The sequence below is a fragment of the Papilio machaon genome, chromosome 29 (assembly GCF_912999745.1).
Source record: "Papilio machaon chromosome 29, ilPapMach1.1, whole genome shotgun sequence".
Taxonomy (NCBI): domain Eukaryota; kingdom Metazoa; phylum Arthropoda; class Insecta; order Lepidoptera; family Papilionidae; genus Papilio; species Papilio machaon.
Genome location: NC_060014.1, coordinates 3721606 through 3748127, shown reverse-complemented (window position 1 = coordinate 3748127; position 26522 = coordinate 3721606). Strand labels below are relative to the sequence as shown.

At 31.9% G+C, this 26522-nt stretch overlaps 2 protein-coding genes across 3 annotated transcripts in view; one reads left to right on the top strand and one right to left on the bottom strand.

The window, feature by feature from the left end:
• The first annotated feature begins 4606 nt into the window (after nucleotides 1–4606).
• Nucleotides 4607–8339, top strand: LOC106710858. Its single transcript, XM_045685386.1, has 7 exons — nucleotides 4607–4680; nucleotides 5073–5305; nucleotides 5807–5969; nucleotides 6597–6829; nucleotides 7012–7143; nucleotides 7454–7608; nucleotides 7838–8339. The coding sequence occupies exons 2-7, from the start codon at nucleotides 5082–5084 to the stop codon at nucleotides 8308–8310; spliced, it is 1380 nt and encodes a 459-aa protein (XP_045541342.1). The 5' UTR covers nucleotides 4607–4680; nucleotides 5073–5081; the 3' UTR covers nucleotides 8311–8339.
• Nucleotides 8340–11622: 3283 nt separating this feature from the next.
• LOC106710881 (M-phase inducer phosphatase 1-B) overlaps nucleotides 11623–26522 on the bottom strand; it is a 37069-nt gene continuing 22169 nt past the window's right edge. Inside the window, exons 1-6 of one of the 2 annotated variants that reach the window (XM_014503064.2) lie at nucleotides 17625–17825; nucleotides 16149–16683; nucleotides 14843–15710; nucleotides 13761–13912; nucleotides 12800–12975; nucleotides 11623–12439 (exon numbers count right to left, since the gene is read on the bottom strand). In XM_014503064.2, coding sequence (XP_014358550.2) covers nucleotides 12202–12439; nucleotides 12800–12975; nucleotides 13761–13912; nucleotides 14843–15710; nucleotides 16149–16683; nucleotides 17625–17650 — 1995 coding nt within the window. In that variant the 5' untranslated portion in view covers nucleotides 17651–17825 and the 3' untranslated portion in view covers nucleotides 11623–12201. Of the gene's footprint in view, nucleotides 12440–12799; nucleotides 12976–13760; nucleotides 13913–14842; nucleotides 15711–16148; nucleotides 16684–17624; nucleotides 17826–26522 lie in introns of those variants that run through there. The other variant, XM_014503063.2, reaches the window with a different exon arrangement.

Below are 26522 nucleotides of genomic sequence, written 5' to 3'. Positions count from 1 at the left end.
ATCAGTAAAAAGAAAGTTAGGTATGTGAAAATAATATAATATTTTTCTATAAAATTTTATGAAAAATGTATTACACTCTTAGCGATAGTTTTAGTTAAATTAAAATAAACAAGAGTTCGTAAATTAATTAATTAAAAAACTTTTACATTTGTATTAAAATGTAATAAAATGCATAAAATTAGTACATTTAGATAATATAGCCAATTAGATAGCCAAGTTTGGCTATTTAGTAAATCTCCTGAACTTGAATCGTAATTCGTAATCAATATAAAATGAGCAAAAATTTTTTTTTTTATTAAGGTGATTACTACAAATTCGAAATTTTAAAGGTTTATAAAAGTGTGTCAATATTTTAACATATAAGTAATTTATGACAAGGATATCCGCATGATTCACAAATCGCAATATATTAACAATTACGGAATAACAAAGGAAAATAACATTTGTATGTTTACTTTCTACAAATTTTTTAAAAGTTACGTCATGCTGGCGGGAAACGTAATTTTACAAATATGGCGGTTATCGCTAATTATTTAGACGTTAATCGATAACCTTAGAACGTAAAAATAAACATTTTATTATATTGTGAAAGCTATATGGAAGATTTTTAAATAAATCAAGTTTTATTTTATTGCATATTTATGTATTTATTGATTTATTTATCATATTGATGATAAAAAGTGGGTCATATGAAATGCTTTTATTTAAAATTGTCTACCATACACAAAATTATATGTTACGTTTTATTTACGATATAAATAAAAATGTAAAATAAATGTAATAAATTATTCCTTTTAAATTCTTACTTTTTCACAAATCATTCAAAATAAACATAGAAAGTAATTTATTTAAATCAATAAAAAGACAATTAATGGATAACAATAATAATTTCCGGTGTTATTTCCCAGCATTTAGTTGGTGTCAATGGCATCCCGGACTTGTGAGGTTACGAAACGAAATGCTATCATTATTTAGGAATGCCTCAGTATTTAACGTTACGCAACTTACGCGGTAAAGGAACGCCATCTTTCGAAATTTAGCGGGACTGTCATTTTGACATTTGTTTTTTTTTTCACAAATCTACTTTTATTTTTAAGTTACAGTTAAAGGAATTTTTTCAAATGTCTAGACAAACAAATGATTTATTTTAGAAATACTTTTTTTGATAGTTTTATGTTTTAAATAGACATAAGAGGATTCATACAATGAATAAAAAATATGTTACAATTGTATTTTAAAATAGAATGAAAATAGTTTTATTTATCAAGTTATTTATATGAGAAGCTATTGGTTAAATAAAAATAAGCAATAATACCTTCTGACTATACTCTTACACGAGTATTATATATATTGCAACAAAAGCCACTTCTCCGCATTTAAGTCTTTAGGTGCTTTTAATACCGCCCTTCTTGAGCCATAATTCATCTATCAGTTACAAAAAGGACTGTCCGCATAACTCAAAGTATCATTGCAAACCTAGTTCTCAGCCTCCGAGTGAAAGTTCATCTCGGCCCTACACGGCCTTGCGGCGAAAGTCCGTACATTTGACCGGTGGGTGACGACATGACAGGTACACGCATTTAATGTGGGTTTACACTGTCGAAATACTTGTATCACAACATTTCATTCCCTTTATTGTACGACTGTATACCTCAGTTAATGATACTATGAAATATGACGTCTCTGTGTTTACTTACCTTGATTAAATCAAAAAATCGACTGAGGCTCTGGTGAATGAAATAGCGCCATCTATTATCTAATTTTTCACTAATTTAGAATTTTATTTCTTACATCATATGTATGTATGTGTTTTGCGCCGATTTAATATATCTTATTTATGACACTCTTATCAGGGGAAGAAGACAAATAGTATGACACCTCACTCGTCAAAATCAGTTCTGTTTTGTATCAAAGTAATTTACATACCTACAAACTCACATACATAAAAACCAATTGACATTAAATACGCTTGAAAAACATTATTCTCTTGCCAGTCGTGTAATTAAAAGTAAAGGACTAACGCATTATACGTCAAGGAATGTTTCTTATTAATGCAAATCTATACAAAGTTGAACCATCCATTAGTTACAATGCATGCCTACTTCTTCACGCATCATTTCTAAGAGGGTTGGCTTTCTCCAGACCGGACAGGCCTCGTTTCGTTACGTGTTTGCTAAAACAAAATGGCGGACTGTTTAACAAACAAAAGCTTTTAACGCCTTTTAATGTATTTATGTAATCAAATCTTACGCTACGTTGCAAATACGTGAAAGAATTCCGATATTTTTTTACAGATTTTTTAACAATAACATATACATTTTGATAACAGAATTTTGATTCTATTACATTTGTGCAGATGTTTGTCGTAAGACATTATTTGACATCAAATATTTTTCGTATTTAATCAAAATTATTATACACTAGCAGATGCCCGGGAATTCGTTCGTGCGGAATTAAAATCTAGTAAAAAATATAACCTATTTCACCCGGAGATAATGTAGCTTCACAATAAAAAAAATAAAATCAAATTCAGTTTATGAACAAAAAACAAAACAATTTACACTTACAAAAGATATCAATTAAAGAGAAAAAAAAATAGAGAAATAATTTTTCATATCGGTTGAGTAGTTCCGTAGCCTATTCAATACAAAAAACCAAATCTTTAATTAAAAAACGTTTAAGGATTTTCATAAAGAATTTCATTCCATTTTTCAGTAATAGATGGCGTGATTAACAAGAACACAGATAAACAGAATTAAACTAGATAACGGATTTAAATTAAGCAACTGAACCACAAATTAGAAATTAAAATAAACATGTATTTTCTTTATTCACGGAAAAGCTTAGTTACTACATATTGTTAAAATAGTAAGTTTCAATAATAATTTTGTTACAACGGCGACGTATCTTAAGATGTGAGAGCTAGTTTTTAATCAATTGTCCTCATTTAAAGATGAGGTCACTCAGAGAGATCTCTTACTTGATTACCTAACAACTTAAACACGCGTGACACACAAACTGACAAGGAAAGTGCGTTTCCTATTCAATATTTTTATGTAATATTTACTCAGTAGTGGGTATCTTTGTATGTTAATTTGACACATTCATGCAAAAGCAAAAAGTTTGTGTGTATTAAAATATTCTATGGAAATATATTTATAACAATAATATCTTATAATAACATATCTTGCATGCGTAAATATTGATAAATTATAAAATACAATAAACGCCTTTCAAATAAAAATAGCAATTATTTAATCAAGCATAATTATCGATAAAAATTGCTTACCACTTTTCATAACATCGACTTGTGTCATTTCTAATGTTAAATTTATTTATTTATTTATTTGAACATTTTGCCTTTTCCAGGCGTCGTTACATATAATTTTTTAACATACAATACAATAATAAATTACTTTACTATTTAATTAGAAAAAAAGTAAGAAAGAAAAAAATACATTTAATATATATTACCTATTTCTTAATTATGGAACTTATTGCACGATAGGTTTTGATGTTTTTGGCTATAACGAAATCCGTTCCAATGTTATCTGTTGTCCTGAAGTGTTAACACAAGGGATAACACCGTCTCAAAGAACCATAGAGTTTAATAGAGGTCGATTAGGTTATTTGTTTATAACTTTAATAATCCATTATATAAAGCGTATATATGGACATTTATGTTACGATATCGACATGCTTAGTGAAATCGGTCAGTCGTGTCGGGGGTATGTGAGCCTGCTCGGGCCACTGATCACCCCTTACCTCTAATTAAGGCTGTGGATATACTATAAGCAAGGAGCGGGTATTAGATTCAATTAAAATATCTTTTTTTAATTTTTACCTAGCATGTTTTGAATTGGTAAGTACTTTTTTATAAGAGGAGGGTGCAAACGAGCAGCGGGAACATCAAGGTGTTCATCGACGCCCATGGACATCTGCAATACCAGAGGAATCGCAGATACGTTGCCGGCCTTTGAGATGGTGATACGCTCGCTTCTTGAAGGACACTAAGTCGTAGTTTAGTGGTAAGTACTTATTTATATAATTAGGAATTTATTAGTTACGAAGAGAAAATTATAGCTAATGAAAGAGATGGGGACAATTTTTATCGCATCGTATTTTTATCATTTTTGTAAATATTTCTTCATAATTTTTGAATCGATTTCAAGGATCAATGTAATATTACTTTCAGGTTCTTATATACTAGGACCTAATCTATAATTACTATTATAACCACAAACTAACCAACAAAAACTATGAGGTTTTTTTATTTATTTATTACATATATATTCTAACCTAAAAATTCGTGACTTCATGACCACAGGTTTTTGTAATTAGTTGAAAAAATAACGAACTCACTATTGTAATTTAGCTTAAGGAATATGTGCAATGAAGATTGGTTCAAGGGTCCGTAGATGTCGTTTGTTTAAAAAGTTAGGTTATGCCGTTACACACCTTCAATTTTGTACAGTCAAAATTAAAGATTCATAGCGGGCTTTAAATTATTTTATTTTCCGCTATTCGCTCCTCTTGTTACTATATTAACTTTATTATCTATTGAAGTGTAACTTAGTACAGCCCTTTATATCGTTCAGTTCATCAAAACCTGTCCAGCTGTGAACACACAGGCTAACTATATGTGTCTATATAACGACGATGTATTGACATAAATTATACGTAAGTAAGATTTTCTTTTTTATCCGACTGGTTTAGAAAAAATAAGTTTTTCGCGCGTCTGTAAGTTTCTATATGTCAATTCTATAATGACCAGGGCCGGCGTTAGGGTAGAGTGCTGTTAGGCGACCGCCCAGGGCGCTGCACAATAAGAAGCGACACAGAGCTGCGTATTACAGTCTCATATAACCCTGCTAAAGAAATAGTAAAAAGGCACTTTAGAAATCTTGCTGTTGGGGCTAGTAGAGTTATTCCTGTAATTTGAAAAAAAATCCTCTGTAATCTATACAACTAGGTGGTGTCAATCGATTCGTATTGTTCCCCAGATTGTCATAGTTATAGTCAGTCAGGTTTTAGTTTTTTAATTAATAAATTATTTTATACTCTCGTTCTAGTACCGCGCCATGCAAAAAGGCGACCGTTACACAGAAGATAAGGACGCAGAAGGTGGGAAGAGTAGACCAACTTCTAGAAGGAACTCAGCGTCTCTTTCCCGTCGCGGTAGCAGAGAAGAGAAGGACAGTAAGAGAGTGACTACTGCGCCTACATCCAGCAATTCCACTCCTAAAAGACAACCTAAGAGTCAGAACTTCGATCTCGTAGTGACAGGGCGGCAGATTTTTAAAAGGTATACAATGAAATATTTATTTTAACTAGTGGTCGCTCATTGGTCATAACCATAATTTATAATCAAAGTTTTTTTTACTAAAAAAAACTTTACTTCTTTTCCACGCCTGTCTTAAGTCAGAAACTAGATCTCTGTCATGCCATCACTGCCCTAAGAGCTCACAAGCACACGTATTATGTTAATTCTTCTCGCATATGTGCATTTTACATCGCAATGTTTTCCTTCGTAAGTAAACTTCACTGTGTTTATTGTGTTTTATATAGTAATACGAAATAGCCAACCACAATACAGTTAGAATGGTACTATGCAACTATATTCATCATTATGTTCCTATAATTTTCGCACTCTATCCAATTATCCTTTATTTCAGTTATCTCTCTTGATCATGTTCATTTGACGAAGCAAAAGCTGTTATTTCTAAGCGACAACCTGTCCATTTATAAAGATGAGTGATCCCTCCATTGTCATACAACACCACTACAAGAAAGTCTCTTGTTCCAGAGCGGATCGCGCAAGTTCCCTCCCCGGCTCCCACAGGCGACCTTCCCTGGACTCCCTACATAAGAAGAAAACCTTCGATTCCCCTAAGCGGCACAGCATGGCGCATTCTACTAGAAGTAAGGACACTTCTATAGAAGATGACATGTCGTTAGAGTTGTCTCAGGTAAGAGTAGACTACGTTGAGACCAGTAAAAGATTCTTCATCAAACGTCTTTTCCACTAATTCGACTGGTCGGGGGACTGCCATTTTAATCACTATGAGCTATTTGAGCATGCCTGGGATATCCTTCAGAGAAGAGCTCTTAGGAATTTACCTGAAGATATTGTGCATGAAAACCAGCTTTCTAGCATCTAAGCAGGACTTGGGACAGTATTCCACAACAGGATATTGACACCCTTGTTTTGAGTATGCAGAACCGCTGCAAATGTGTCAGGAGAGTCTTAGGTGGATCCACGGATTATTAATTTTAAGTTTTCAAAAATTTTTATAAAAAAATTAGTTGTTTTGTTTAGGCTTTGATGTTTCAAAAATAAAGTTAAGATCGAAATTTTGTCTGAGTTTTTCCTCTTATTCTAAGTTTTTTTTTCATTTAAATTTATCTAAAAGTTTATTATCAGATTAGATAGGCTATTAACCAAGGTTTATTTTAATGTGTGGGGTTACGTCATGTCTTTACAAAAATAGAATTTTAGTTATTTAGGTTTAATTGAAATATCCCTAGAACCATGTTGATGTGTGTATATAACTAAAAAAAACTAATAGTGATTTCGTCGTTACACCGTAACACAGGTTTCAGATTTCGAAGACATGAATTCAAAGTACGGTATCAGACGTATAACAGCGACATCTACTCCCAAGCCTCAGAAACCACGCAGTGGGTCATTACAGTGTCAGATAGCCAGAGGTCCCCGTGACGTTACAGTCAGGCGAGGTCAGATGAGCCTAGATAGCAGATGCAGTAGACAGAGTACCCTCTCTTGTAGCAGAGATAGTTATAAAACTTCTTCTTCAAGTCAGTACAGGTTAGTTTAAAGTTGGCTACCATTGATATAGACCTCCTAAAGACAAATAAACTAAAACGATTTTAATGTGTGATACATACATCCTAGCCCTGAGTATAGAAGTACAGTGAGGTAAATTAAAAAAAATAACAAACCCATTGTTATTTTTTTAATTTGTCTGTACATTGTCGTATTGTTTTCAGACAAGGTGTCAGTACTGAGTTGGATTGCTCCTCTGTGTCACCGGAGTACTCCGCGCCCTCTTCTGTTGGGTCAATGGGGGTAGCCCCAGATACCCTCATTTCGCCGCGATCACAGGATCTTAATGAATCCAGGTATCTTGACTTTATTCCAAACTTAACCATTGACAAACTGAAAATTACGCTATAACTCGACAGTTACAAAATATTATAAATATTTCTTAGTTATAAATAAGTGAAACTTAATTTCTCACGTCATTATCTACCTGATGAGTTGTGTGACTTTAATTCTGAAACTTGTGGCGCTCCTTGTTGTCCAGCGCCCTGGGCGACGCCCAACCGCGCCCTTCCCTAACGCCGGCCCTGCTCCTACGTCATTGGACGGAAGCATTAACGCTGGCAACTTGTCCAATTCCTTTATGCTACGCATATGTTTTATTACCAGCTGCTGCGTGAGCACATGGCAGGAGTCAGGTCCCGTGGGTCCCGCTGAGGGCGAGTGGGCCCAATTCTGGGCGCGGTACAACGGGCCCACGAGCGCTCTCTACGACCACTGTCCCACGCCGTATCGCAGCGATGATCTTGATTTATTGGACTTTGGTAAGAGAATTTTTAAAAATCAATTCAAGAGTTGTAGTATCAATAATTATGTTAAGTACAACGCCCTCTTTTGATATGTGATGAAAAGAATATTTTCCAAACTAGGTTATTGGATGAGGCTTCTATCTTTTCTTCTTATAATCAGTAAATAACAGAACCTAATCAACTTGGGTCTAAATTTAAACTTGACAAAAGTTTTATCGTATTTTTTGTTTATTTTGTTTCACAGAATTCTCAACAGATGGCTCTGTAAAGCGTTCACCAGATAAAACCATAAACATTCACGATCTCATAAAACAAGAAGGATTACATTTAACAGCAAAAGAAACTCAAAACATAATAAAATGCGCACAAATTCTAGGCAGCGTCGTATCCAAAGCCATAGACAGAAGAACCAAAGACAAGGACGATGTTACCGAAAAGATTCAAGAAATAAAAGAGGCCGAGGAAAAAGAAATTAAAAAGAAAACATTGACACTTGATCTGAAAGAGACAGTCTTACCTGTAGAAGTGAAGGAGGAAAAGAGATGGGAGACGGTAACAACTCAAACGGATATATCGTTGCCGAATACGAAAAGCGCGCCAAAAATCTTCGAGAAAATTCTACGGCAGTTATCAAAAAGTTCATTAGAAGATAGTTTGGATAAGAAATTAGAACAAAACGGAAAAGACGACAAAGATCAGGCAAAGCCAGCATCGTAAATTATATTTATAAATATTCCCGCCATTTTGCTCTGTATTTTTGAAATATACTTAACCTCATATCGTTAATATTGATATTTCTTTATTCTAAAATAGTAGAAAAAAATTACCAAAATTTAAAGAGTTTCATAACACCAACGTAACAATGTTAGTTTTATAAATTACTAGCTTTTACCCGCGACTCCGTCCGCGCGGAATAAAAAATAGAAAACGGGGTAAAAATTATCCTATGTCTGTTTCCTGGTTCTAAGCTACCTGCCCACCAATTTTCAGTCAATTCGATTCAGCCGTTCTTGAGTTATAAATAGTGTAACTAACACGACTTTCTGAATATATATATAGATAGATTTCTTGTAGATATTTTGTGATTTAATTTACCAAATCTGTATGTATTCCTTATTGTGAAATATCACTGCCCTATATAAATTCCGCTTGACACGTCGCTGCTTAGGAATGACAGTCACTAAAAGCTTACAGGTAATTCTCTGTATTATTAGATCGAGTTTCCAACATCGCCACTAATCCATACTAATCGCTACAATTAGCGTCAAAATGGCGAAAATCAAATAGGCACATAATGCCATGGTTTATAACCAGTGGAACAGAGATCATTGATACAAACATCTTTGTTTTGTGTTTTTTAATCCTATTAAAGGAGACGAAATTGGATGATCGAGAAATCCGGATAAGAGAGAAACCTCGATAAGCGATGAAAACGTTTCGGCACTCTTGAACCCACGCTTATCCTGGTTCGACTGTATCTGTTGTGTAGAATAAAAAAAAACCAATGTATACTTTTATAATTTATTTCAATTTAAAATCTAAAATTCACATGTAATATAAACCTAAAATTAAAATATAATAAAATTACCATTCAAAATACGCGTATATATTATTTTATTTTCCCCAAATGTTAGAAGTCGCACAATTATTATTATTACAAAAAAAAAAAAAACAAAAGGAATGAAGAAAAAAAATTGCATTTTATAATCTTCCAAGTATGAGTTTTGCCAACATTATTTACTAATAATATAGAATTTTATAAAAAAGATTATACACACAGTCATTATAGACGAAAAAAAAAACAAATACAGTCAAAACCGTTTATAGCGACATCGTTTAGAACAACATACCGGTTAAATTGACCAAAATCAAAGGTCCTGGCTGAATGTTATATACATATCTTTCCTATTAATACCTGTCACCGGTTGTTACAACTATCGGTTTTTACGACTCAATATGAGTAGTCCCTTCGATGTCGTTATAACAGATTTTGACTGTATTTTAATTTACTTGACATCATACCTTGTTCCAATACATACCATTGAAAATAAACATGTAATTTATAGAAAAACTTATAAATTCCAAATGATATCCAGAAAAATACTATTTTCTAACAAAACTTTACATTAGTTAAGTTTATTTAGTTCAAATTTCAAAATGGCCACCATGTATTGCATTACATTCTCCCGTTCATTTAATTTTGGCATTAAATCGAAACAAAATAGATAAAATATCAAGAAAAAATTAATACTATAATGTAATTATATTTAATATTAAAGTTATTTACAGAAAATTTACAATCTAGTAAGCGTATTTTTCTCCGAAGATGTTACGGAGAAAGATGACATCATTTAGGGGAGGCATGTACGCGAATAGACAGAGGAAAGACGTGGGAAAGGTAGGGTAAGGGATAGAGGAAGAGAAATATAACAACTTACATTTATTTCTTTCTATTCGAAATGTATTATTGAAATGTAGTTTCATACAATGAGGGAATTTATTACAAGAAGACTCCGGAAGTTTTTTTTAATTTCAACCTTGTGCTCCGGATTAGGTATCTATAGGTTATAAAACTATTGTATGACAAAGAGATGGATGGATGGATGTTTTTATACATGTTTATTGGCAGTGTAAACGCTTATGTAATTCACGTACATGTTTCCAAATGATTGACATGTTATTTCCATTATTCATAAATTAACTTAGTCAATAGAATATTTTGTGAACTTTTTTCTCTTAAAACCTTAACCATAATTTATTTTTCACATTGTTAAATAAAAAAAATAATAATAATAAAAATTCTTTTCATCTCCAACTTATTATAAACTATATTTGAAGCGTAATGTTAATATTGCAAATAAAAATAATATAAAAGTTTTTTATTTTTACAACGCCAAAACAAACGCGAAGATTTTGGCTCAAAATTTTTTTTTTAGAAAATGCACAATCTTTTTTATTTACATACCAAAAAGGAAAATGATAAATACATTAAAATGAATCAAAATATGGCGGGCGCTGTTGACACTTGACAAGTGCTTTTGGCGCGCTTTCGACTAACTTTTTTTTTGGTTTGATGTAAATACAGTACTCATAGAGCCAAAAGAAAATAAAGTAAAAAAAAATGCAAAGCAAATATTAAAAATATTTTCTTTATGAACATATTTCAAAATGTGAAAATTACCAATAAAATTTACTATGGAAATTAAAAGAATCTGAAATTATCTAGAATTTTCTCTTAATTAGTTATTCAACTAGAAATCTAATATTCGTGAAAAAATGCATATAAAACTAAAAAAATACAATAATTTTCAACTAATAAATATCTAACTAAATGCAGCTTTATCATTTGTTAATCTGTCAAAATACTAGTGATGTACCAATGTCGTAGTTAACCGGTTTTTTAATTATAATAATTTTTTTATATTTAAATACTAATTTTAACTAAAATTATAATTTCTTTATATTATATATTTTTAAATTAATTGTTAAACTTACATTTATCTTGGGTTTAAAAACGGCACTTAGAACAAAATATTGTATTAAAGCTCATATAAAAATGACAGATGTTAAATGAGTTACATAGATAATAAATACAATTGAAATCGATTATAACGACATCAAAGGCATTGGAAATATTCAGTCGTTGTAACCGATAATCTTTTAATTTATATTCTAATGTTTTTAATCGAAAAAATAGTATAATAATTTTATTGTAACAATTTTTAGTTAATCAAAGTACATTATCTTTTTTTTTCTGTAAAGAGTAACTTCTCTGTAAAGAGATTTTGCGCTAGTTTTATTAGTAATTGAAATTTAGTGATAATTTTTTTTTTAAATATCTCCTAAACTTAACGAAATATTGTAAAAAACTAAATACTTATCTAAATATTTAAATGGCAAACGAGATTTAATAATAAAGGTGGGATATTGCTTTTAAAAACTAATATTTATTTTGTACTAATAACTTACTTAATTTATTATTAATATGGCATATTTTTTTTTCTATTTACAAATTATAAACTACGCCGTTTTATAAAAAAAAAATATCAGTACTTTGTCAATACGAAATTCTTGTCAATTAAGACAAAATAGTCATAATTTATGTATTATACTGAATTCTCAACAGAATAACTGTCGCCGTCTTCATGGTCTACTGAGTAGACCACGGTCTTTTGAGTAGACCGTGTCCTTTTCAGTAGACTAACCTTTTCTACGCTTAAGATGGACTATACAGTGGTTTATAGTTATTTTTTTCAAACGGTCTTTTGAGTAGACCGTGTTCTTTTCAGTAGACTAACCTTTTCTACGCTTAAGATGGACTATACAGTGGTTTATAGTTATTTTTTTAAACGGTCTTTCGAGTAGACCATAAACAAATCATGTTTCTAATCAAATTTTTAGATAATAAAACACTTACTTTGAAACCTTTGCATAGATTATTTCGTTATACACTAAATTTCATCGATGTTAACACATAATTGGTCTAATACACTATTTTGCACAATATTGGTCCAACATTACACTAAATTGCATACACATTTAGAAATTTGATACACTATTTTCCACTTTATTGGTCTTTTATCACTAGTTATCACTTTAAAGTAGACATCAGTTGTGCCTGTGCCGTCTGTGTACAGCGGCTGCAGGTAGACTGAGGGCACGATGCTGACGCAGCTGGTGACGATGGTTTGGATCCAACATGGCGGTGTACCCTGCTGAGCAGAGCGCGGGGTAGCGCTTGTAGAAGGCGCGGTATCCCTCATGTAAGAGATATATCTCGGGGTAGTGAAGTGACGGATAGTTCTCTTGATTCTTTGCTCTGTCATTTGAACGTAGGAAGCGAGATCTGAAAGACAAGAAATAAGATTAGTAGAAATATTGGATATATTCCGTTTCAGAGATTTCTCAGACATACATAAATTGGGTCTTTTCTTTGATGGCTCCTATGTAAACTATGGTAAACCATAATTTTGAGATTTATTCCTGTATTTTTTTTTTAATCTATCTAAATATATAGTCAGAAAGTGGTGTTAGTTACACTATTTATAACTCAAGATAGGTCGAACTGATTAAGCTGAAAATTGATGGGGAGGTAGCTTAGAACTAGGAGACGGATATAGGAACTTTTTTTTCATGTGTTTTTTTATTCCGCGCAGACGGAGTCGCGGGTAAAAGCTAGTTATATATAAAAATAACATATACTTACAACTTAGGCCCTCTTTCCAATGAGAATTCGCAGTGGAATATTAAAATACTCCTTTTATCTCCTGACTTTGGCAGTGGTTCATTCACTAATGTCAATATTTGTTCAGGAGTGTACAAATTGACAGCACCCAGAATGTGACCGCCGTCAAATTCGTATGGATAACGACAATCTATTACCTGGAAAGAGAAAAAAAAACTGTCAAAAGAATTCAATGAAGTAGTTGTTAAAGTTTAAAAAAAACCTTACTGAAGCACTAATTGATGATTCGTCATCTATTACGTTTTGAAACTATTTTTTTACTTATTTTTTATATATTTAAATTAAATAAAACTGTAATTTTATATGTAGCATTTTTTTATTATTAAATATACACGAAAAAATAGAAAAAGTTATGTCAAGTAAGATTTGAACTCGTTCTTTTAACTATATATTTAGAATTTCATATCTCACATTCACTGAATATGTTTTATATTGATGTCATATGTCATATGACACTCTGAGGAAGAATACAAATTTTATGACACCTCTCACATCAAATTTAGTTCAATCATTTAGACTCTAAGTCTAATAGAATTTATTTAATTCTTACAAGTATAAAAAAAACTAACTAATTTCCATGTTATGTAACAAGTCCTGTCTTATAATTGACCTCTTCATACAAACAAACATACATACACACGAAAAAAATATTACCTAATTTGTCAATTAAAAAAAAATGACAACGAAAAAAAATACAATATCTTAGAAATAGCCAGCGAAATCATCAGCACAGAATAAAAAAATAAATAAAAAAATCAAATGTCTTTGTGTCTGTAAGTTTGTTACAAGTAATCTTCAGAACGAATAGATTTTAATAAAACTTTAACTGGAAAGTAGCTGATGTATCTGAGGATGTTTTAGGCTATTTTTTTATCCTGCGCTGACAAAATCTAAGAAATATAGATTGAATTGTGTTTATGACCTGGTATTGACTAATAGATGTGTGAAATTCTCCCCGGAGTAGTGCTGCGAGTGTGTCACAGGATATTGACTTGAGGTCCGCGTGGTCGCCATTTGTCAGCGGCAAAGCGAATGGTAGAGAGAAGTCTCCGATCAGATCTGGCTCCAGTACCGCTGTTAATTATGGATATTTTACTAATATTATAAATGTCAATGTATAGATGTATGGATCAAAATCTAACAATTCTTCTTTTTAAGGTTACTTTTAATTTTAAAATTTAGAAATTAGAATCTATTAAATAGTTCGTTGGAAAATCGTAAAAATATGACTTATGACAGTTTATATTGAAACCATGCAAGATTTAAAAAATAAAATACAACAGTTTACTAATAATCTTATCTTACTAATATTATAAATACGAATGTTTGGATGGATGGATGGATGGATGTTTGATAAAAGATATCTCCGGAATGATTCCAAAGATCTTAATGAAATTTGTCACAGATATAGAACATAGACTAGAAGTAAGGAAAAGACAAAAAGGTTCTTAATAAGGTAAACTATATTTGACAGAAGAGGGGTTGCCTGGGATGAGGAAATGTCCCCTTTTCTGTATATCCTTTCCTCTGTTGATAAAAGACAAGATATTTTGGACTTTTGAAAATTTAGGACCGATTCATTACAATCTGAAATAATATAATCTAACTAGCTGTCGCCCGCGATTTCGTCTGTGCGGAATTAAAATAAAAAACTTAATATGTAACCTATATGTACTTCCAGTTTATGTTTTATATCTATACTAAATTTCATTAAGATCCATTAAGAATTTCTGGAGATACCTTCAAAGAAACATTATCCATCCATCCATCTAAATTTTTTTCTGTCATAAGAAAAAAAAAAAGAGAAATCGGTCTAACTGTTTACGTGATGGTGTGACCAAGGAATATAGGGATTCATTTTTATATATATACATACATATATAAAATTAAATTTTATATATAATTTTATATATATACATACATACATATATATATATATATATGTATGTATGTACATATATATATATATATATATATGTATATATTATATTATTATATACTTACATCTTGCAAGCGCAGACATAATGGATGCATTATTTTCAGAATAAGCCCGTTGCAGTACTGGTCTTTGTCTTTCTATTTGTGGACTTCCGCAGTTTGATTTCCTTCTTTTATTGCAGCCATTTTCTAATTCATTAACTTCGGTACGTTTCTGTGATTTATTTACCGGTGATTCAGATATAGAGAACAGTGAAACCCTAGCTTTAGAATTTAAACTCATACTCCGATTAATTATTGGTTTCTTTTGATATTCTGTATTTATTATAATGTTTTCTTTTATAGTTCCTGATAATAGTTCATTAAAATTAGGCATTTTAGGTGAATTTGATATATCATCTAGTTCAAGGAATGGTTCCTCGAATTCTGATACGAAACCACTTTCCATTGATGCTGTAGATTCAGATGGGAATCTAACTTTAGTACACGGTGATGATGAACAAGTGTTATCACTTTTTGTTGGTGTTTCATTGAATTTTAATGATTTCTTCACCGATATAGTTGATCTTTTTGTAGCCGGTGATGTAAATTCGAATGGTTCGTCTTCGAAATTAAGCATTCTGGTTGCGTTTACATTTGGTTTGTTGAATGATGTTGACGCTTCATTATCAGCTAATGGTGCACCGAATACAAAATCTTTTGAACTGATTTTTCTCGTTGATGATCTTCCTTTTGATATAATATCCGGACTGTCTGTTGATATTATCTCATATTTGGAGCATTGATCGAAGTTATCTGCCTCAAATTCTTCTTCTAAATCGTGTAATGTTTCGAAACCTGTATCCAAATCAGGTTCTATATCTTTTTCTGGTACATATATGTCGTTCAGTTTGTTTTCATAAGATTTTTGTGGTAATGCATCTGTGAAGTCGAACTGAAATTTGAAATTAAAGTTTTTAGTAATTTTACTCTAATGTTACTAGTAACAGTCCACGACTCTGTGTTCTACATCTATGCCAAAAAAAAAAAACATCCATCTAAACATTCAGATTTATATTAGTAAAAAGTAAGATAAATATGAATGTATAGATGGATGGATGTTTGTTACTAGATATATCCAGATCAGCTGAATGAATCTCGCTTAAATTTTGGTATAGATGTAGAACATTATTTTAAGTAACATGAGATACTCTCGACTTCTATTTGAAAAAAAAATATCTGCGCAAAGTCGCGAGAAAAAGTTAGTATTACTTAAAAGTAGAGTAGAACTCAACTTCAGTTACATATCAGACTAAAATATGTATTAATATTAAAGTCACTGCAATGAAAACCCACTCTTACAAACAAAGCAAGTACATAATCTTCAACATACCTTAACTGTAGACCAATTATTAACTTTCTCAGTACACGTCAAAGATTGGAAAGTCTCTCCGAAAGAACAATCTCTAGTTTCTTCCTCCATATCTAACTTCATGAACGTCTCACTCATTAAAGGACTCTGGTTCTCTTTGTTGGACATTTTAAATTTAGTCCGCTCTTCGAACATTCTAGTAATCTTAGCTGAACTTCTTTTAACTCTGTCCGTACGACTTGTTAAAGGTGATAATGTACGATCGATTAAAGGTGACTTTCGTTCTAAAGGTGAACTTTTAAGTCTTTCGATCGTTGGTGATGTTATCCTTTCTATAATAGGTGAGTTCATCGGTCTGTATAAAGGTGAATTTTGTAATTCACCGAGCACTCTTCGCTTAGGTGTAGCTATAGGTGAACTGTGCGGTGATTGTTTTGTATTGAAGTCTAATGAGTGCGGGTTCATTTTCAGTTTGAAGTTTGCTGATAAAGATTCACTCTGTTTGCGCTTCTTGCCGCTGTTCCCCGAGTTGATTTTGAAGTTTTCTGTTATCAGCCTGTAACAATGAGACATAGTTTAAAATAATAACCTAATAATAACATTTATATACTAAAAATTAGTGCAATTTATAATTTTAAAAATATTTGAGACAAATAGCACATGTTTTTAAAGGTTTAAAAATATTTTATGTTTTGTATTTTAGTTTTTATGATAAAGTAAATAAGTAATAGTAAAATATAAACTAATAAATATACTACGTATTTACGATATATAAAACCTAAATTACACACTATACATACATGGGGGGACCAGACGGCCAAGGGTCAGGGAGAAAGGGAGAGAAACCGGCAGACAATTATTATTATTATTCCACATATTCATTTATTTTCTGATTTTATACATTTTTCTTAATATAATCTAAAACAATAAATATTAAAAAAAATATAAAAAATCTAAATATGTCAGCAGCGGAGCCTAGGACCCAAGCTACCGTCAGTTAGGCCTCCAGAGACAGAAACCTCCTCACCTCCTATTATTGTTAACTAGTCTGCTGAACTTACCGTGGGTTTCTTAAACCAGAATCTCTGTTTAAAATATATTATCTCTGTTTTGTCAAAGATAATGACAGAGATGACGGTATGTTTTATACAGATATTATGGTCTCAGAAACCAATGGTTAAATGTTCAGAAATAAATTAAGAAATATCTTGCCTCTAAGTATCTGGTGAATAAAGGTGGGATTTTACAAGTCAGATTATATAATCAATGTAAACCTAAAATTGTTTTCACAAAGTAAAATTATGAAATTAAAAATATTAGAATAAAATTATCTTAATAATATTGTTTTCGTAACATATTGATAACGTCATTACAAATCGTAGTTTACGATAACAATAGGTATATCTTCACTTTTACAGAGGGTAAGTTAATAATAGACTTTTTTTTCTTCTTCACAACATTAGGGAGCCGATATTTGTAATAAATATAACTGGTTACCTTGAAGCCCTTTCCCAATATACCATCACATTATTCCGAGTTCAATATACACAAAGAATTCCGTTAGAGGTTATGAGAAATTACGATCCTCTAGTCCACAAACTACAAATTCCCATGTTAATGCACTTTTAAGGTATCTTTTTTTTGAATTAAAATGTTAAATAACAGGTAGTTAGTAGAATAATATGAATCAGCTGAAATAAGTTCGCGCGCTTTCGAGTTTGATTTGACAGCTGTCTTTATCAGGTGCGATTTGCGTTCAGAAATGCGTAAGACAACATAAAATAACAAAAGAGGTTTTAGTTTTTGTTTAAAATTTTCTTTACACTAACTTAAATTAAATTTTTCACTTTATTTAAATTATTAAAAAAACATTCTACTACTCAAGGCAGAAAATAACAAAGTATTTATTATAATATAAAATCATATTTCCCAGTAACGTAAATATGTAACATTGTATTCTTTGTAGACATGATGCGCATTTCTAACAAAAGATAAACATCAGTTTAAGTAAATCTGATCAATATTCAGTAAATTAAACATTTTTTAAGGGATGGGGCGATGGAATGTATGAATAAAATATCGATTTTAACGGTTCAGATTTAACGGACATTATGTTTGTTTTTAAAATACATACGCGTTCCAATTTACGTTAATTATAATGGTAAAATAATACCACAATTCTAATTAATAGTAACTGGCTAGATAGCGTTGTTATGCATCAATTAATAGATGATTTTCCTTAAAAATACACTTTACCGTAATAGTAAACTTACTGTTCATATTGTAAACTAAGGCTAATTTCGTACGTGTAGCGATAAATAGTGCAGAAAAAATTGTAGTATGTCTCATTGTATCTTCAATCATGCTTTGATTTCAGGAATTCTGATTATCTGTCTATTTATAAAGTACTAGCTTTTACCCGCGACTCCGTCCGCGCGGAATAAAAAATAGAAAACGGGTTAAAAATTATCCTATGTCCGTTTCCTGGTTCTAAGCTACCTCCTTATCAATTTTCAGCTAAATCCGTTCGACCGATCTTGAGTTATAAATAGTGTAACTAACACGACTTTCTTTTATATATATATAGACGATATGCATATTACTGGCAGAAATCTACAGTTAAATCAAATAAACTGTTAGTCACTTATTTTATAAAATGTAGTATTCAAAGGCGACAACTTGTCATGTTATTACAGCTAGAATTTTATTCTTTATTTTTGACGGAATTAACTAAGGAGGTTATAAGTAAGAACCTTTTTGCTTGCACCGAGTCAATTCCCGTCTCGGTCATTCATAGCCCACCCTTGTGTTTTAACAATGGAGCCCTTGCACTCAACCTTATCACGCTTTGGTTTTTTTTTTTGCCGAGTTAACGGTACAACGTACAGACAGACAAGGGGACTTTGTGCATATACGTTAAAGAAAACGTTGCAATGTCTGTGGCATAAAAGTATTATTTTAATTTAAGTAGAAATACGATTTTAATTAAAGATTGTCCAAAGATTCCGAAGAATTGACAGCTCTCTGTTATCTTTAAACTTAGTCAAGCTGTTTAATGGCATAAATGGATAGGACGTACATTTTTCTTATCAATTCTGTTTAGTCTAATTATCTTTAAATTTGTTTGTCAATGTCATATTCGTGAAAGCAATATGAAGACAAGTACTGCAATTTATATTTGATCATATTTAAAACGTTTTTTCAACTGTCAATCGTTACCGGTTATTGTAATATAAACGATACGTACTAAGTATTAAGGTCGAAGTTCTTTTGTGAGATTTTTTAAGGGGTTGCAGGGGAAAATATTCAAATTAGTTGGTACGTTGCCCCCTTTTCTTATATTTCGGTTGAAATCAAGTGTTGCATCGCTTTGATTTGATTCTATTGTTGTCGGTGCAAGAAGCAAGTTTAAACGGTTTCTTTTGGGAAAGTTCTTTGTAAGAGATACCTGTAATAAATAATTGACAATTTTAATCATTAAGTCTTTATTTAATCAGAAGTTATTCAACAAGGGAATTTGAATTCGGAATCTTGGAACATAGGATTATGTTATCTTTCTGTGGATCATCTCCTCAGTCAATCAAAGGTAAGCAACGGACTGCGAATTCAGTTGGCCGATCACTCGTTGGTAAGCGATTTATAAAAAGTCTGGTAAAAAAGTAAGATTTAATATGATTTGTCATTCACAAAACCGGAAACAAAAAATATTTCGCATCCCTAGCTAACCTCAAATACGTTAGCGCAGCGACATCTGTCATGTCTATATTTAGAAACAAGTCAAGGTTGCAGGAAGGATATCGGCTCAAATTTACCGCGTTTCCGAACGACGATTTATTTCAGGAAATACCTATACCGTATTTGTGTATTATGGTTTAACGGTTTTTGGTATTTTTTTGCGGTTACCGGAAAGATTAAATGTCTTAACATAAATCGAGATAATTAATTTTATTAATTTTTGTTTTATCTATATAAAAAAAAGTTTACCAACACTAACCCACTCAGAATTGTTAATTAGTTAATGAAGGTGATCCTTAACATATGTAGATAGTATATTAAACCTACTAATGGTATAATTACTAAAAATACGTACAACGATGTTTGTTTGAAGGTATCTCCGTAACGGCTCAATGGGTCTTGATGAAATTTGGCACAGTTGTAGAACATAGTCTGGAAGAACACATAGGCTATATATTCCGCGCAGACGGAGTCACGGGCGACAGCTAGTTCATTCATAATTCTATATGAGTGAATCTCAATGACTGAGACTGCAAAAAGGAAAAATTAATAACGAACTAATAACACATAATAATCAATTCATATGTAATATACTACAATATTTAAAATGCACATGAATATGTGTTGTACCATATGAAATACAAAAAATAGAAAATAAAAAGTAGTTTTTTAAAATCAATCATAACCATTGGCAACCTGTGTTTTGACATAGTGACGCCCCAAAAACCGATAAAATAAATCGATACAAAAACCGTTAAGAACGGTAAAGTACGGGGGTTGGTACCCTATCGTTATATTTGTCATTGACCGTTTCGTGATTAAATAAAAAGTGAAGCTAAAGATAATAAAACTTTTTAATTCAATTGTTTTCTTAATTTCAAATGTTTGAGATTAACTGCTACATTAAAGTAATTTGTATTTTACAGAATAACTAATATTATAAATGTGAATGTTTGAATGTATAGGTAGGTGAATATTTGATAGAAGATCTCGCTGACATTTCGCATAGTTGTACAACATAGTCTGGTAGAACACAATGATTACTAATGTTTTTTTTGAATTCCGCGCTGACGGAGTCGCTGGTAAACGTTAGTTATAAAATTATTTTATTAGCAATTCCTATAATATTGCATTTAATTAAAATCTAGAAAATAAATCACATACATCTTATTCTAAAAATTATTATATTTCAATACAAAAGAAATCATACAAACAAACTGTCCTTATCAAAGGTCGTTGGGTGCGTTATCGATCGTATAACCGAAAATATAAAAAATATAAATTGTCTATTGTCGAGTGCTCCCCCGATTTTGGCGCGTGCCAGTCGGGGGAGAGCGGCTGCGTGTGGGTGTGAATACACTACAATAGGAAGGTGCCAAGTGTAATGTTAATAGTCACTATACAAATAAGTTTACGTAATTTTTTTTTTAATTTCATAGAGTTTAAAAATTGTTTTGGTATTTAATATTATTAAAATATCTGGTAATCCATGTAAATAATTTTGGAAATTCTTGTCTGTCTGTCTTTATGTCTAGCAAGGCCGTTGTTTCGGGTAATCTCCGGTTGGACAGATTTTGACGGGACTTGGACGTAAAGATAATTGCACGCGGGCATATTATTGGGTACTTCATTTTTAATCCTGCGCTGACGAAGTCGCCAGCGATCTCTAGTATTCAATAAAAAAAAATCTTAACCTAAACCATATGTAAGAAATATAAATGTAAAAAATAAACACATATAAAAGTTGAAGCTGACAAGTTGACAAATCAGTACAAAAAGATCTGACTGGTATTTTTTCCTTACAAACAAGTTTAGAACAATTCCAAGCATATTAAAAGACCATTGCTGTAAAGTTGTGAAACAGGAGGGGGTTTGAACCCTTACTTGTCAATCAGTTGCATGGTCTTCGAGATTGAATGAACCTGGATTGCAGATACTTTAAGCTAAAGATTTTTTTTTTGTAATGCATATATTGACCAAACTTCGACCAAACTTTACGTGTAAAAGAAGCCTCTAATAAAAAAAAAGATGAGGAATAGTCGTAACGGTAACGGACTACCGTTAAATTGGGTCAAAGGTAACAATAGATACGCGTAGTCGCGTGCGCGGGCGTCGCGCATCTGCGCTTAAGACGTAACAAGTGCAATTTCAAATCTCGAATGCCAGCTGTGTTGCCAGCTGCGTGTAATTGCTACATATCGCACCTTTGCGTCTTGAGGCAAAGGCGTCGGCGTTATGCCATTATTTAATTCATTTTTTTTTTTACGTACGTTGACCTTTGTAGGAAGTAAGGGGGAAGTTGGCAGATGTTTGCCAAGACTTTGGTAAAGAAAAAATATGATTTGTTACATTCGATATCGAATGAAGTAATGAAATTAGAATGTAGCTCATTAATTTTCTTTCAACAAGATGTTTGTTATATTCCCTTCCAAAAATACTATGATAGTACCAGCTGTCTTAGAATAATATATGATTCTCCTTAGAAATAAGAAATAGCAGATATTGATATCCATAAGTGGATCCTAACCCATTCCCTTCTTTCTCTATCTGTCTGAACTTGCGTACTGGCTGGTAATTTATTTTTTAATCATAACGGCTTATTTTTTTTAATTTAATGTAATGGCTCAAATCCACGTGCTGCCTGTGACAATAAGATGTTTTTTTCTCAATGATTGTATAACAAAAAGTGACAATAAAGTACCGGAAGGCACGTGCGCCTACAAAGAACGCATCCGATTCACTTTCGTTCATTTCAACGGTACGGTATTGCCAGTAGGATTGTTTTGACGTCTTCGTGTCTCGTGAAAGTGCATTAGCATCTGAACAGCTTTTTTATTAATGCTTTAAAAGACAGAATACAAGTACAATTTTAGTACACATACGTTTTCCTTACATTTGTTTTTGTGTAGTAAAGGCTCAAGAAACGCAAATTATGACACATTAATAAAAAAAAAATTGAAAAAACGTTTTACGATTACAAATGTAATTCATATTTCCGAACGCAAATGCAACTGTCAATTTTCCCGCGTGCTTTGCACCCGGCGAGAACCGTTACCGATCGATAGATGGCGTCACTAAGCGTGAAATTCGACTGCCGTGATGTTTGTATTGACTCATATTGTTGTCTCTTTTTTTCAGAGGGAATGAGAAGGACAAGATGATTTTATATTAGTTCATTGAGATTGAAAACACTGAAAAATACCGGCTTTATATTTAATGTCTAGTTTTAATAATTTATTTATTACTAACTATTGCCTCACGAATGTATCCGCGTGTAATTGAAAAGAAAACTTAATTAGCCTGTGTGTTCTTTTAGACTATGTTCTACATCTATGCCAAATTTCAACAAGATTTGTTGAACCGTTGTTGAGATATCTTCTATTCAAATATTCGCATTTTAATATAAGTAAGATGTCGATGAAGATAATTTGTTTTATTAAGTTTTTTTTTTGTTTTTTTATAATGTTTTTTCACATATGTTTAACTAAACATATTATTGTATGATTTCAGTCAATTGAATTTGATTTTCGAATGATATAAAAATAGGTATATTTTTTAGTAAGCTAATATAATTATTGCATTATGAGCGAAATGTGTAGGAAACAAACGTCACAGTAGGAAATTTTCTTAACGACATTCCTTGGATGGGTGATCAGTGACGTGGTATTACGACCGGAAAGAGCGTGGCCAAAGACAGGATTCAAGCATGGTGCGTCGTGTCGCGAAGGTCACGCAAACGATTCTATTTTAAGTCGGACGTGTATCATATATATAGTGTTGATGAACGAAGTTCCTTATCGCGCGTTGTGAAAGGGAGCTAGACGGAAAAAATTCTTACGAAAAGTTGTCACGACACTTTTTGCTATAGTAAGTATGTTAACGACGAATGAGCGCTACTTCACCATGGCAACGACGTGACAATATATAACGAAAATTCATAGAAATAAAATGTACTTCTTGTGAAGACTTAAGTTTTTTATTCATAGAATAAACATTGGTTCCTTCACTAATTAATAGAAAGGGAACTTCGTTCCATCCGGGTGTCCCAACACACCTCTCAAGTTTTTTTTTTTAAATAGACAATGGCATACGAGTTAACAGCCACCTGACCCATCGACAATAAGATAAATGGTTTGAGATGCCTATATTTAATGGACAGAGGAGGATACATAATACAAAATTTCCCCTTCCTATAACTCCCCTTTCCTGCCATCTATGGTTCTTCGACTACAAATTTAGAATTAACTAAAATATAACCACAAAACATCGTTTCCCATATGCCTGTAAACTAATACCTCGGCGAATTTTATATGTGACTGATTTCAACACATGTTACGACGCGGGAGGTTACCTCTGGGGGGGTAAACACGTTTATGGAACATATGTATGATCAAGTTCACATTGGTTTTTGTTTATAGACGGTGCAGGAGAGCTGGTTTATTTTTTAAAGTAAATATATTGTGATATAGACTGATAAAGTTATCTCACGCGATTGGCATAAGTCAAATGAAATTATAGTTAAACAAGTAGTTTGTACTGGTGAGAGAGGCGCTACTATCGCGGTTAGTTCACCCAGAAAATATGTAATACCTACATAGAAAATGGGACAGGGAGGCGCTATTGAGCTATATATAATTTAGTTTGACTTTTGCCCACCGGGTCAGATTTCTTTGTCGGTCTGTAGGTGTCTTGTCATTCCTTTTTTGAGTCATTTTCTATGCCTAAGTAGGGTTTCAATATTTTTATACCGGGATAGATATATTTGTCGGATTATAACCCAGTTAAATTACTAATATAACCACGTTTCCGATTATAAATTAATTTTACAAGTTTCTGAACGTAATTCTGACATAAATGGTGTTTACGTGCTCAAAAGCTGCGACATTTTAATCTATCGACTAGACGTGTAAAGTTGAACGCACCCGTATTTGCATATTTCCGTGTAAATCGTGACTAAAAACCTTGGAAAAATGTCATGTACTTCATGTCCTTGAAGATAGTATTATTATGAGTTTTTTGCCGATAGAATTTTGTAACGAAGTTCCTTATCGCGCGTTGTGAAAGGGGGCTAGACGGAAAAAATTCTTACGAAAAGTTGTCACGACTTTTTTTGCTATAGTAAGTATGTTAACGACGAATGAGCGCTACTTCACCATGGCAACGACGTGACAATATATAACGAAAATTCATAGAAATAAAATGTACTTCTTGTGAAGACTTAAGTTTTTTATTCATAGAATAAACATTGGTTCCTTCACTAATTAATCGAAAGGAACTTCGTTCCATCCGGGTGTCCCTTGACACCTCTCAAGTTTTTTTTTAAAGAATTAAATATGTCTCACTATTAATTTATAGTCGTAATCTTAGACATTTAAACAAAATATCAAAGGTATTGTTGATTTTTTCATGAAGAAATTTCGTTTTAAGCTACTAAAACCGTGTTAAAATGGGACGAACTTATTACACGCATATAAACCTGTGGTAGGATCGATTTAATTAATAAAAAATGTCCGTGTCAAAGATATGTATAAGTGGTAATAAGAGATGTTAAACTACACTTTGCTATTTATAATGATAAGGAGTCTCATTGTTATTTCTACTAAAGATTTTTAATGGATTACCTTTCACATATTTAAAACGAAGGATAATATTTTCGGGCGTGTGTAATCTTTTGCGCATCGTCCTCCATCTCTGTATTTTATTTAATAGGTTACAAATTGTTATAAGTCTTCTATATCTATATATATAAAAGAAAGTCGTGTTAGTTACACTATTTATAACTCAAGAACGCTTAGCTTAGAACCAGGAAACGGACATAGGATAATTTTTACCCCGTTTTCTATTTTTTATTCCGCGCGGACGGAGTCGCCGGTAAAAGCTAGTTTAATATAAATAAAAAGATTTAAATTACTCTTACATAATTGTAAAATTACTATCTTTTTCTTATAATTTGGTAACGGACACTCAACTGACCGGATACTAATGAAGCCATAGAGTACTTCCGGCGATCACGTTACACTTACGGCGGTCGTCGAGCGCGGCGGGCGGCCATTGTGTTTATGTTTTGAAAATAACGTTGCCATATTATTCAATTATGCGCTTTATTAAGTTGTTAATTTGATAGATGTGCGATTTGCTTGTTTTTTTTTATCTTCTAAATAGGTTTAATAAACATTACAGTGATGTTAACTTTAAGATGAAAGATCGATTAATTCTAATAAGATTTATATACCACAGGTAAATTAAAAAATCATTGATTTCGTATTTTTTTTTAATTTGACAACTGAATTGCACTTACTGCTGTAGGTTAATCAAGCAGTTAATGACATCTTTTAGCGTATAAACTCATATCTTCTAGTTATTTTAAAAATTAATAAAAAATTGGGACCCATCTGCAAACACTACCTTTCGGTTAATTTTTTTTTTAAATCGGAGTGCAGGGGCGGAGTTACGCGGTAACAAACATAAAAAAAAATACAGTCGAATTAATAACCTCCTTCTTGTTGAAGTCTGCTAATTACAGTAATTGTAACGATCATTTATGTAATGTCTATTAAACATTCCATTTCTATAGAGTTCATAGTAAATCTACACTGAGAGATCACTGAGTGGCCTTTTAACATTTTTAAGTGCAGCAGTTAGATCTGAAATCTGAGAAAT

Excerpts from the sequence above, each read along its gene's own strand:
- LOC106710858 (XM_045685386.1), top strand. The coding sequence starts at position 5,082 with ATGCAAAAAGGCGACCGTTACACAGAAGATAAGGACGCAGAAGGTGGG. Across the intron at positions 5,306-5,806 it reads GGGCGGCAGATTTTTAAAAG|AGCGGATCGCGCAAGTTCCC; the intron begins GTATACAATGAA and ends CTCTTGTTCCAG. Across the intron at positions 7,609-7,837 it reads TCTTGATTTATTGGACTTTG|AATTCTCAACAGATGGCTCT; the intron begins GTAAGAGAATTT and ends TTTGTTTCACAG.